This window comes from Heloderma suspectum, chromosome 1 (genome assembly GCF_057233095.1).
Source record: "Heloderma suspectum isolate Gila_16-S chromosome 1, 16-S_ref, whole genome shotgun sequence".
Lineage (NCBI taxonomy): Eukaryota > Metazoa > Chordata > Lepidosauria > Squamata > Helodermatidae > Heloderma > Heloderma suspectum.
In genome coordinates this window covers 11,627,009-11,641,106 of record NC_139458.1, presented here as the reverse complement: position 1 = coordinate 11,641,106, position 14,098 = coordinate 11,627,009, and the positions used below count along the sequence as shown (strand labels likewise).

General features: G+C 47.8%; 1 protein-coding gene across 1 annotated transcript in view; it reads right to left on the bottom strand.

The window, feature by feature from the left end:
- Positions 1-14,098, bottom strand: part of DACT1 (dishevelled binding antagonist of beta catenin 1) — a 32,744-nt gene that overhangs the window by 5,948 nt on the left and 12,698 nt on the right. Inside the window, exons 2-3 of the mRNA XM_084835968.1 lie at positions 9,393-9,525; positions 5,365-5,520 (exon numbers count right to left, since the gene is read on the bottom strand). Coding sequence (XP_084692094.1) covers positions 5,365-5,520; positions 9,393-9,525 — 289 coding nt within the window. The remainder of the gene's footprint in view (positions 1-5,364; positions 5,521-9,392; positions 9,526-14,098) is intronic.

Here is a 14,098-nt window from a genome sequence, read left to right as displayed (position 1 = left end):
GAGACCATGTGGCGAACTGGAAGACCAAAGAGCATCGCTGACTCCCAGGACTGTCAACCAACTGAAGGGAAGAGGCCACACTGCTCCCCAAACTGGGCAGGTGGTAGGCATGAGGAGGAGTGCCTGCTGACCCAGAGAACAGCGCATGAGTACCAGCAAGGCACAGGTTCCCCCTGCACAAATCCGGCAGAGAAAACTCACCACATGTGAAGCTCACATTGGTGGAGAGCAACCCACACAGGGTTGAGGGTGAGGACCCAGATCCTCACTCATCCACAGCTCTTGCCAGCAGTGTCTCTGAGGTCAACAATTTACTTCCTCCCCACGCCCATATGAGTGCGTTTCCTACTGGCCTCTCTTTACATCAGGGATGGGCGCCTCAGGTCTGGGCACCAAATTCGGCTCTCCTGGGGTCCCCAACCGGCCCCCTGGGGGTTGCTAAATGGCCACAGCCCCGGCCCCCAGCCCCCAATTGGTTGGTGTTTCCCCGCGTTTGTGCAGTTGTTTGCCCATTCAGAAAGGTTGAAACGCCTCTCCTAAGGCTGACTTGCCAGCAGGAGGAGCTCCAAGCTGCAATATGCTGGTATTTTTTGCATCGTGGCCCTGCCCCTTTCCCTTTTGTCCCGCCCACCACTGGAACACAGCCCCCGAGAGCTTCTCTGAAATTGAATTCAGCATTTGGGATGGAAGTGGTTCCCCACCCCTGTTTTAAATCATAGGTCGAAGGCAGATTACAAATACCCACAAAGCAATAAAACCATTAAGAAACATTCTTTTTACACTCTGCTGTTTTATAATAACCAGGCCATACCAAATGACGTTCACTTAAGAAGTGCGGGGAGGTGGACATTCAGGGACATTCATCCAGAGGGAGAGCTAAATTTGCCCCTGGTGATCACAGTGTCTGGGACACAGTGCATGTTCTTGCCCCCAAACCTCCATCTTGTGGACTGGAGGCTATTTTCTTTCTTCCATATAAGGCAAACACTGCAAACTGGGAGATGACTGGAACCCAGACTGAGATCAGGGAAACAAGGCATGCCCCCTGCCCAGACACTGCAGGTCTGGTCCTAACAAGAACTGTGCTGCTGGATCAGACCATCTAATGCATTCCCTACAGTAGCCCACTATTTTAACTTTTTATTGTTTTAGATTTTAAATTGGCATTAGCTTGCTTAATGGTTTAATTTGTTTTTAGCTGCTTAAATTATTTATTGTTTTATACCGTCTACATTGATTTTATCAGTACGCTGCCCTGAGATCCTAATGATATAGGGTGGGATATACATGTTTTACCCCTTCATGGATCACTGCCTTGTTGTGGCAAAGGGGCTTGCGTAACTCAGTGAAGCCATAAGCTATGCCATGCAGGGCCACCCAAGACGGACAGGTCATGGCAGAGAGTTCTGACAAAATGTGGTCCACTGGAGAAGGAAATGGCAACCCACTCCAGTATTCTTGCCAAGAAAACCCCATGGAACGTATCACAAGGCTAAAAGATATGACGCTGGAAGATGAGCCCCTCAGGTCGGAAGGTGTCCAATATGCTACTGGGGAAGAGCAGAGGGTATTTCCAAGTAGCGCCAGAAAGAGTGAAGCGGCTGGGCCAAACCCGAAAGGACACTGAGCTGTGGATGTGTCTGGTGGTGAAAAGAAAATCCGATGCTGTAAAGAACAATATTGTTTAGGAACCTGGAATGTCAGATCAATGAATCAAGGTAAGCTGGAGGTGGTCAAACATGAGATGGCAAGATTGAACATCGACATCTTGGGAATCAGCGAACTAAAATGGACAGGCATGGGCGAATTTAATTCAGGTGACCATCATATCTACTATTGTGGGCAAGAATCCCTTAGAAGAAATGGAGTAGCACTCCTAGTCAACAAAAGGGTGGGAAAAGCAGTACTGGGGTACAATCTTAAAAATGATAGAATGATCTCAGTACGAATCCAAGGCAAACCATTCAACATCACAGTAATTCAAGTCTATGCCCCAACCACTGAGGACGAAGAAGCTGAGGTTGATCGGTTCTATGAAGACCTACAACACCTTCTAGAACTAACACCAAAAAAAGATGTCCTCTTCATCATAGGGGATTGGAATGCTAAAGTAGGAAATCAAGAAATCACCGGGATAACAGGCAGGCATGGCCTTGGTGTACAAAATGAAGCAGGACAAAAGCTAATAGAGTTTTGCCAAGAGAACATGCTGATCATAGCAAACACTCTTTTCCAACAGCACAAGAGGCGACTCTACACATGGACGTCACCAGATGGTCAATATTGAAATCAGATTGATTATGTCCTTTGCAGCCAAAGATGGAGAAGCTCCATACAGTCAGTAAAAACAAGACCTGGAGCTGACTGTGGCTCAGATCATGAGCTGCTTCTTGCAAAATTTCGGCTTAAATTGAAGAACGTCGGGAAAACTACTAAACCGTTCAGGTATGACCTAAATCATATCCCTGATGAATATACAGTGGAGGTGAGGAATAGATTTCAGGGATTAAACCTGATAGACAGAGTGCCTGAGGAACTATGGATGGAGGTCCGTAACATTGTTCAGGAGGCAGCAACGAAATCCGTCCCAAAGAAAAAGAAATGCAAGAAAGCCAAGTGGCTGTCTGATGAGGCTTTACAAGGAGCTGAGGAAAGAAGGGAAGCGAAAAGCAAGGGAGAAAGGGGAAGATATACCCAACTGAATGCAGAGTTCCAGAGAATAGCAAGGAGAGACAAGAAGGCCTTCTTAAATGAACAATGCAAAGAAATCGAGGAAAACAACAGAATGGGAAAGACTAGAGATCTCTTCAAGAAAATCGGAGATCTCAAGGGAACGTTTTGTGCAAAGACGGGCATGATAAAGGACAAAGAAGGCAGGGACCTAACAGAAGCAGAGGAGATTAAGAAGAGGTGGCAAGAATACACAGAAGAACTATACAGGAAAGATCTGAATGTCCCTGATAGCCTTGATAGTGCGCTCACTGAACTTGAGCCGGACATCCTAGAGAGTGAAGTCAAGTGGGCCTTAGGAAGCATTAGTAACAACAAAGCTAGCGGAGATGACAGTCTTCCAGCTGAGCTATTTAAAATCCTAAAAGATGATGCTGTTAAAGTGCTGCATTCAATATGCCAACAAATCTGGAACACTCAACAGTGGCCATAAGACTGGAAAAGGTCAGTTTACATTCCAATTCCAAAGAAGGGCAACGCCAAAGAGTGTTCAAACTACCGCACAATTGCGCTCATTTCACATGCCAGCAAGGTGATGCTCAAAATCCTACAAGCTAGGCTTCAGCAGTATGCGAACCGAGAACTACCGGAAGTACAAGCTGGGTTTAGAAGAGGCAGAGGAACTAGAGATCAAATCGCCAACATTTGCGGGATCATGGAGAAAGCAAGAGAATTCCAGAAAAACGTCTATTTCTGCTTCATTGACTACGCTAAAGCCTTTGATTGTGTGGATCACAACAAACTGTGGCAAATTCTTAAAGTGATGGGAGTACCAGACCACCTTACCTGTCTCCTGAGAAACCTGTACGAGGGTCAAGAAGCAACAGTAAGAACCAGAGATGGAACAACCGATTGGTTCCAAATTGGGAAAGGAGTACGACAAGGCTGCATATTGTCACCCTGCTTATTTAACTTATATGCAGAGTACATCATGAGAAATGCCGGGTTGGATGAATCACAGGTCGGAATTAAGATTGCCGGGAGAATTATCAACAACCTCCGATATGCAGACGATACCACCCTAATGGCAGAAAGCGAAGAGGATCTCAAGAGCCTCTTGTTGAGGGTGAAAGAGGAGAGTGCAAAAGCTGGTTTGAAACTCCACATTAAAAAAAACTAAGATCATGGCATCTGGCCCTATCACTTCCTGGCATATAGAAGGGGAAGAAATGGAAGCAGTGACAGATTTTACTTTCTTGGGCTCCAAGATCACCGCAGACGGTGACTGTAGCCATGAAATTAAAAGACGCTTGCTCCTTGGGAGGAAAGCTATGGCAAACCTAGACAGCATAGTAAGAAGCAGAGACATCACCTTGCCGACAAAGGTCCGTCTAATCAAAGCTATGGTTTTCCCAGTAGTAATGTATGGCTGTGAGAGCTGGACTATAAGGAAGGCTGAGCGCCGAAGAATTGATACTTTCGAACTGTGGTGCTGGAGAAGACTCTTACGAGTCCCCTGGACTGCAAGGAGGTCAAATCAGTCCATCCTAAAGGAAATCAACCCTGACTGCTCATTGGAAGGACAGATAATGAAGCTGAAGCTCCAATATTTTGGCCACCTAATGCGAAGAGAAAACTCCCTGGAAAAGACCCTGATGCTGGGAAAGACTAAAGGCAAAAGGAGAAGGGGATGGCAGAGGATGAGATGGCTAGATAGCATCACGGATGCAATGAATATGAACTTGAGCACGCTCCGGGAGAGAGCGCAGGACAGGAAGGCCTGGCGTGCTATGGTCCATGGGGTCACGAAGAGTCGGACACGACTGAATGACTGAACAACAACAACAACAACATACATGTTTTAAATAATAAATAAATAAATAAATAAATAGTCCTGCATTTTGCATCTGACAGCAGCTACCCAGATGCTTTTGGAAGCTCATAAGCAGAGAACTGAAGTAACGACCTTGGCCTGTAGTTTCCTCCACCGGCTACACTTCCCAGCATCGGCTAATCAGAGCTACAACTCCCTCTGAACACCAAAGAAGAGCAGGGCTGATGAACAGCTGGAACCTATCCAACTTATTCAGTGAGCATTGGCTACTGGGCAGTATGGAAATGTAATAAATACATCAGTAAACTCATCCAACACATCACACAGCTTGCCTGGTGGGAAGCATGATTACTCCAGCACACAGGCACCACAGGGGAAAAGCTCATGAAGTCACCACTAATAACCAGTGGTGCAGTGGTGAACTTTGATGTGCAGACACTCATCGTGACAGTCCCCAGAGCCACACCCCCAAGGAGAGTCCAAAACTGCAGGCAGCTGTGCTGATCCATATCTACAAGCCAGTGCTATCAGTTTCCATCTCCACCAGGAGCAAGCCTTCGGTAAAGTTTGGTAAAGGTCCTAATTGCCAGTTCAAGACCAAGTCGACCAAAAATACTTTGCGTTACAATAGGAGCAATATATCATTACTGAGAAAAATTCATTTCCTACCAGCTACTATGAGGATTACACCTAAGCGCAGGAGGAACAGGGAATTTCTGAGCAGGTGCAGCAGGTGACATCAGCGTCCCTGCTAATAAAAAAGGTGCAGCGCCCCCGTGAGCCCTGGCTCCACTACGCCACAGCTAATAACCAAAGTCACCCCAGAAGCAGCTCTGGGGCCTCCGACGCTCTCGCTGTACCTGCAGACTTGGGCCGTCCGTCGGAGCTATTCAAGGAGGCGTCCAAAGGGCTGCAGAAGCAAGTACTGGAGTGGCAACTGGATAAGCACTCACTGAAGACAGAGTTGGATGAGTTGGAGAGTGACCCGGAAGCCCCATCGCTCAGCTCATAAAACCCTGCGAGAAACAAGAGAATCCATTAACGCCGCGCCTGGCTGGGAGTATAAGATGCTCAGACTGGAAGGCATCTATGGAGTACAAGTGGAACTTGCAACAAAATGTTGCAGCACAGAGTGCCCCTGGTCTGTGTTCCAGCCAGGCCCCTTCCGGGACACTCCGTTGCACTCCCCCTCCCCACTACCTCCCCATGTCAGGGGAATGGCAGTCAGTCAGTATCCTATGCCCACGGGGCAGTGCCAGCTCTAGGTTTTCGAGGGCCCCTGGGCAGGGCAACCTCGACGGGCCCCCTCCCTCAGGGAGGCCACCTTCTTGCCATCCTTGCCACCAGCTGCTATTGCTCCTCCTCCTCTTCTCATCACTGCGACCACTAGCAGGGAGCCCGGGAGCAAGCAGGCAGTGCCGTCTCCTGCTCCTCCTCACCCCCACCATTGTCTGGGCCGGAGCGAGAGGCAGGTGAGCAAGCAGGCTGCAATGGGCAAGAGGAGGAGCAACTCCAGGGGCTCTTGTCAGTGGGCCCCTGCTGGGGTGAGGGCCCTTAGCAAGTGCCTGACCAGGCCTACCCATGACGCCGGCCCTGCCACCGGCTCGGCCCTCATTGGGCTGTTTTGCGGGGGAGGGGTGTTGCCCCCTCGGGGTTCCCCCCCCCAAGTGCGTTTTTCTACTTCTCCAAACCTTGAGGTTCCCCTCAGAGCATGCTGCTACCCTTCTGCCTGTTTATGAGTAGTCCCGTTTTGGCTGCACACCCTTTCCAACTCAACACCCAAGTTCACTATTAGTACATGTGATTTGATTCCTTGGAAGTGACAATAAGCCCCCTGTATTTCAGCCTGATAGATAAATATTTAGGGTTAGCAGCAGAGCCAAAATGCATGTTGGAAAATATTTGAAATTTGCCAAAGGGTCATATTTCAGCATTCATGTTTTCAATGCAATTTTATTTTTCTTTTATTTTGTTGCATTTTGAATGCAACATTTTACCTTGAAGTTTGAAAATTCTAGTGCTTTAAACTTGTTGGCATCTCTTGACTATTTTTGTATTTCTATTTTTGGCAGCCATCAAAATATGAGATCTCAGAAGCAGTCAACTGACAAATACTAAATACCATTGCATGCCAGCTTTCAAATAAGCTGAACCATTGTATGTTTAACTATCAAATTACCATCAAATATCAACTACCATATCAAATACTGAAAATCAAATAGCGTCAAGTGTCAAGAATAAATGTGAAACCTTTGGTAGATATTCAGCAGACACACAGAAAATGGCAACGTCTGGACATCATGAGCCTAGCTGAGCCTTGGTCTCGTGCCCTCCCCCCCACCCAGTGCAGCTGTGAGGAGTTCGAAAGCTTTGGCTTCTGTGATTGATTAAGTGCAGCTTGTCGTGTCATCTGAACCCAACAAACTGTGGTTTATCTTAATTAGGGTTTGTTTAAAACAAGCCAACTTCAAATCCTGGGTTATGAAGCCGACTTGTTTCAACAAACGATAGTTAAGATTAACCACAATTTAGGATTTGGACATAACGTTAAAGTGTGGCAAACTGATATCAGAAGCAAAAGCTTCTGATCTCCTCCTTGTGTGCATGCCAGAGGAAATAGGGGAACCACATGAGTGGCAGGGGGGAGCCAAATCTTGTTCCTGACATAATAAACTATGGTTTATCATTAAGTCCAAATGCAGCCATTATCTGGTGAACATGCAAGATCCACATTTCTAGAGGTATCTGAGAACAAGAACTTTGGGGAGCAAACTGATTTCAGATTTACTTAGTATTAAAAGATCTCTTTAATCCTACAGGCAGGGAGGAGATACCTTTTCATTGTACAAAGGACTCATCTCGTATGATATTAAGCTAGTGTTCTGCTAATGTTTGGAAGAGGAACCCAGCAATGATTCTCAGTTCAGGTCACACGTACAGCCAGAAATTCAGACACAACTCTCCAGCCACATGAGAGCCACTTTTCCATGAGATATCCCCATGTGACTGGAAGAAAGCAATGCAACCAAGTGAGCACTGCCAACTGGATCAGTCCTTCCCAAGGAATCAGCTCCTACAGAGCTCAGGGCTGCGTCTCAAGGGGCCCTCATTGTCTGTTGCCCCCAACAACGAAGTTTATTATTGTAAACTGCCCTGAGGGCATTTGCCAGTTAGGTGGTATACCAGTCTAATAAACAAAGAATTAATAGATGAATGAATAAATAAGGCCTCTAGCCGACACCACTAAAATTTCTTGCTACTTCCACATCCCCATCAAACACAGTCGATCATCCCAGAGTGCAGGACACGGAATAATGGGCTGAAGTTACTGGAAGCTGGATTCCAGCTGAACATCAGGAAAAACTTCCTGACTCTTAGAGCAATACGACAATGAAACCAATGACCTAGGGCGGCGGTGGGCTCTCTCACCCTGGAGGCATTCAAGAGGAGGCTGGACAGCCATCTGTCAGGGATGCTCTGACTTGGACTCCTGTATTGATCAGGGGTTGGTCTCGATGGTCTCATAGGCCCCTTCCAACCCTACTATTCTATGAATGTTTCATGTACAAGTGATCAATGGGCAGATTCCAATGGTGGGGCTCACTACCACTTCTGTCCCACAAGCAGCCAGCCCCGCTGATGCCATTCCGTAAGCAGGGCCTACCGCTTGTACAAAGGAGATTTAGCACGTCCGGGGCCAACCCGAAACAAGCAGAAATGCTCATTTCTGGATTGGAGCAGATCGGCGGAGCTCCCTTAGACGGGAAGTTTGGAATTGCTTGAATTTGCTCAATTAGGGGACAGGGGAACAATCTAGCCGCCCACTCCAGGGCCTAAAATCCTATTCAGATAGAAAACGGGAAGAGCTCAAGGGCTTGTGTCTCCCTTCAAGGGAATGTGGTTGACCAGACCGAATGTTGCAGCCTGATAACTGGACTCAGGACCAGTTCATACATTACCCTATTAAGGAGAGAACACATGTACAAAAAGAGTTGCATGGTGCCTGCACTGATCTCCAATTCTGACAGCCAGCACAGGCAGTCAAGTCTGCAGAGCCTCCATCCAGCCCAAACCACATGCTCTTGGCAAGAAGAGAGCTGCTGCCGCTCATGCTGCGTCCTTGCAGCAACACACAAGTTTTTGCTTGCCAAAGTGAACAAGGAAATCACTGCACTGCTCTGTTCCTTCTTTTTCTCTTCCTGGCAGCCACTGTCCTTGCCTGCAGCTGAGAAGGAGAAGAGAAGGGGAGAGTAACTGACTTTTATGGGTAGGAGAAAAGAATGGAACAGAGCTGGAGGAGCAATTCTCATTTTCCTTTGGTAAGGAAAACCTAGATGCTTGCTTCTTTGAGGGAGAGTAGGCATTCGTGGCTCTTTCCTTGCTAGGAGCACAGGCCATGATGAGGCCCAAAATGGAGCTCTGCAGGCAGTTTTAGAAGCGAAGGCTAGGCAGCACAGGAAGAGCAAGGCTTCCATATAAATGGGCCTTCTTTGAGAAGGCAGTATGTGAACAGAGCTTCACTCAAGACTGAATCAGATGTTAGCAGCTACAGCAACTCATGCCTGATGGCCTTGGAGCCTTAATTGTTCTAACTTTTTCTTGGAAGTGTTCTTTTCTTGCTTGCAGCTTGCTCTTCACAGCTGTCTGGTGCAATTCTGCATGTATTATGGCTTCTTTGCCATCCTGATGTCAACTGACTCTACCATGGACAGCCATCTATGTGGACAGGTAGAGGGGGCAGGAATCCATGCATGATCAGTACAGGTTGCAAGATTGAGGTGTGGTATACGAATACATTCAAGAGCTGCAAAACGACCCCTCCTGGCACACCTCCAAGGATTCATGAATGTCTACCGACAGCCCTGGCTTGGCCACATGGAACACCTACCTGAGCTGGGGCGGCTGTCTGTCTCGAGGTGCTCATCTGCCGTTTTTTCAACGTCTAGCCTCAGATCGCTGATCTGCTTGTCCAGTTCTTGCAACTGGTTTAACAAGCCAGCATCCCTTCTTCTCAAGCAGTTCTACAGTAAAAAAAAAAAGAGAAAACACTCCTAAGACATGACAGGCCAGAAAGAACTAATGTGTTGCATTTAATACAGATCCACACATTTTGGCTGGGCTTGGCAGCCAAACATTAAAAACATAAGAGGAGCCCTGCTGGATCAGACCAAGGGTCCATCTAGTCCAGCACTCTGTTCACACAGCGGCCGACCAGCTGTTGACTAGGAACCCACAAGCAGGACATAAGTGCGTCGGCACCCTCCCATGTCCGCCAGCAATTGGTACCACATAGCCATCAGGACTAGTAGCCACTGATAGCCTTCTCCTCCAGGAATTTGTCTAACCTCCTTTGAAAGCCATCCAAATTGGTGGCCATTACTACATCTTTGGTAATGAATTCCATAGTTTGACTATGCGCTGTGTGACGAAGTCCTTCCTTTGATCTGTCCTGAATCTCCCACCAATCAGCTTCAGCCCCTTGATCATTTTAGTTGTCCTCCTCTGCACTGGCTGGCTACTAGAAACATTGTTTCTAGTGGCCAGCCAGCTTCCTCAGTTCCTGCCCTGCAGAGGCAAAGTGTTTCCCTTTTGTACCTGCTGTACATGATGGAATTTTTAGGAGCAGAACAGTTGGATGGGTGTGTGAACAGCACAAAAGACAACCTAGAGCAGGTGGAAAACCAGCGGAGGCTGGTGGGTCGGATGTCAGTGGGGAAATGAATCTGCTCTGTGTTTCGGTCAGAGCCCGTCAGAACTCTAAAGCAGCGGTCTCCAAGATTTTTGATCGTGCACTCCCTCTCAGCTCCCGTCCCATCCTGCTGCCTCCGCCACCGCCATCACTGCACACAGTGGCAGCTCGTCAGGGCAGTGGGAGGCTGCTCAATGATCAGGCGGCTCGTGCACCCCAATAGATCGTCTTGTGCACCCCCTGGGTTGCATGCACCCCACTTTGGAGACCATGGCTCCAAAGGAGGTATCCCAGGTGCAGGGCAGAGCACCTTGGAGAGCACCTTTAGAATTCTGACGGGTTCTGACTGAAACGTGGAGCGGAGTCCACCCCGCTGACGTGGAGCCACCAGCCTCCACCATGCAAAACATCAGGCCCGGAGGCCAATCCAGCCCTCCAGGGTTTTCCAGATGGTCCCAACCCTTTCCCCCAACTACAGATCATTTCATGGTTTCCTAGCTTTTGTGCAGATACCCCATTCTAAAAGGGTGAAATGCCTCTCTGAAGGCCTACTGGCAGTAAGAGCTTTAAGCTAAAATATGCTGGTATTTTTGACCCCACCCCTTTTGCCTTAGGCCCCGCCCACCACTGAATGCAGCCCCCGAGAGTTCTCCGGAATGGGATTTGGCCCTTGGGCTGAAAGAGATTCAACATCCCTGGCCTAGAGTCGTTTTGGAAGAGACACTCTCTGCCTCCCTGCGAAGGTCTTAGCTGCTTGCTTTTTTAAAAAGCATGACTCCTGTGGTGAAGTATACGGGAGGCTTTCCTTCCTTGATGCCAGAAATACATTTCCGAGCACCACTGGTGACTGTGTCTGTGGACCCGTGTCTATTAAAGACTCCCCTTCCACCTCATCAGGACAGCTAGTATATTCGTCTGCACCAAAAGAAATTAACATTCTGCCTCCGAGCGATCCAAGATCTTGTACCAGGAACTGCTACATTCTGCTAGCTCTATACAGTAGGCAAATCTGACACAATTGCATGCTGTATCTAATTTTGCATAATTTATTCTGTATCTTATTTTGCATAATTTATTCTGTATCATATTTTGCATAATTTATTCTGGTTTTGCTTCTCAGGGGACAGGGCAAAGAGGTACGCAGGGTGCTGAAGCCCTGCCAACCACTGGAATTTGTATTCAGCCACTCTTCTCTGTCTTTTGTTTTGGCTGATGTTGCCCACACAGCCCCGGTTTGCACTACATGGTGGCAAATTGTGGGTTAATTAATAGTTAATTAATTAACTATTAATTAATTAATTAACCCATGACTTGCCAGGGATGCGTAGAGCACGCAATACGCTTCCAGGCTGTAAAACAACCTATGAACACCAATTCATAGGTTGTTAATGTGACATCTGAACCCAGACACTTTGGGTTGCTTGTGGGTTAAACCAGCGGTCCTCAACCTTTTTGGGACCAGGGACCGGTCCATGGAAGACCATTTTTCCATGGACCGGGGGGGGATGGGACCGGGCCGCAGTAGGGGTGTGGGAACCCCCCTTACCTTGGGTCTGCGGGGGGGGGGCGATCCGTCCCTCCCCCGCCCGGAATCCTCGTCGGCCCTGGACTCGCCACGGAGCTGCCGGCCAGCTCCGGCTGGGGGAGGACTTCCGGCTGCTGGGATGCAAATGGATAGCGCATAGCAGACGCCATTTACGTCCCTGTTCTTTGCAGTAGTAGGCTAGTACTGCAAAGAACAGGGCCGGAGCCAGCCGGCAGCTCTGCGGACTTGCCGCGGAGCGGAGCCGGCCAGGGCTGGCGAGGATTCCGGGGGGAGGGGGAGGGACGGATCACCTCCCCCCCCTCCGCGGACCCAAGGTAAGGGGGGGTTCCCACACCCCTACGGTGGCCCGGTCCCTAACAGGCCACGGACCGGTACTGGTCCGTGGCCTGGGGGTTGGGGACCCCTGGGTTAAACGACCCAAAGTTAGCCCATAATCTGTTCTTAGGTTTTTTGTTGTTGTTTATTCATTCGGTCACTTCCAACTCTTTGTGACTTCATGGACCAGCCCACGCCAGAGCTTCCTGTCAGCCATCACCACCCCCAGCTCCCCCAAGGTCGAGTCCATCACCTCCAGAATATCATCCATCCATCTTGCCCTTGGTCAGCCCCTCTTCCTTTTGGCTTCCACTTTCCCTAGCATCAGCATCTTCTCCAGGGTATCCTGTCTTCTCATTATGTGGCCAAGTTTTGCCTTTAATATCCTTCCCTCAAGTGAGCAGTCTGGCTTTATTTCCTGGAGGATGGACTGGTTTGATCTTCTTGCAGTCCAAGGCACTCTCAGAATTTTCCTCCAACACATCACAGTTCAAAAGCATCTATCTTCCTTCACTCAGCCTTCTTTATGGTCCCCACAATTTGCCACGGTGATATGCAAAGTGGCCCACTCATTAAACAAACCTTCCCACTTTCTAACATAAGCTCCACATGAACCCTCCCAGCAATTAGGATCATTTCCTAAGGGTGCAATCCTATGCATGTTTAGACAGAAAAAAGTCCTACAATCCTATACATGTTTAGACAGAACTGTCTTCTCTGTGGTGGCATCTGGGCTTTGGAATTTATTTATTTATTTATTTCATTTCTATACCACCCAATAGCTGAAGCCTTGGTTTACAAAAATTAAAACCAAAAAGCACACAGTAAACAATATAAAATATAAAAACATTAAAACCACAATTTAACAATACAACCAGAATAAAACCTAGCAGCAATTCAGAGATTTAAAATACAGATTTAAAACAGCAAAGGTAAAAGTCTAGAAAACTAAAATGCTAAAATGCCTGGGAAAATAAAAAGGTCTTCACCTGGCGCCAGAAGGAATACAGTGTAGGTGCCAGGCGAACCTCACTAGGGAGCTCATTCCAGAGCTGGGGTGCCACAGCAGAAAAAGTCCTCCTCCTAGTAGCCACCCACCTCACTTCCTTTGGCAGGGGCTCACGGAGAAGGGCCGCTGATGATGATCTTAAGGTCCTGGCAGACACGTATGGGAGGAGGCGATCCTTCAGATAACCTGGCCCCAAGCCACTGAGGGCTTTGAATGTTAATACCAACACTTTGAATCAGGCTTGGAAATGGACTGGCGGCCAGTGCAGCTGGAAAAATACTGGCGTAATATGAGCTCATTGGCCAGTCCCTGTTAACAATCTTGCTGCCCTATTTTGGACCAGCTGTTTCCAGACTGTTTTCAAGGCAGCCCCACGTATGCAGTCATCCAAACGAGAAGTTATCAGAGCATGGATAACTGTAGCTAGGCTATCTCTGTCCAGATAAGGGCGTAGTTGGTATACCAGCCTAAGCTGATAAAAAGTGCTCTGTGCCACTGAGTTCACCTGTGCCTCAAGTGACAGTTCTGGGTCCAAGAGCACCCCCAGACTACGAACATGATCCTTTAGGGGGAATGCAACCCCCTCCAGAACAGGTTGAATATCACCTAACCGGGCAGACGAACCACCCACTAACAGTACCTCCATCTTATCTGGATTTAGTTTCAGTTTATCGGCCCTCATCCAGTCCATTACTGTGCCCAGACACTGATTCAGAACAGCCACTGCCTCCTCACAAAGGATAACTTGATGTCTTCATTACTATCACATAGGCACCAGGCTAAATCTGTCCTGTTCTCCCACATTTTTAATTAACATCAATAGTATATTTATTGGGAAGCTTTATTTATCTCGTACAGGTGGGCTTTATGCAATGGTACTGATGCTTTCTTTCTGTATATGGGTGCACTTTTAGTTTTTATTGTTAAGTCTGTTAGTGTTTATTGCAAGCTGCATTAATACTTTTTTAAAAAATGGAAAGGCAGGGTATTAAAAAAGTCTTTTGAAAATAATAAATACAATGTTGAAGAAGCTGA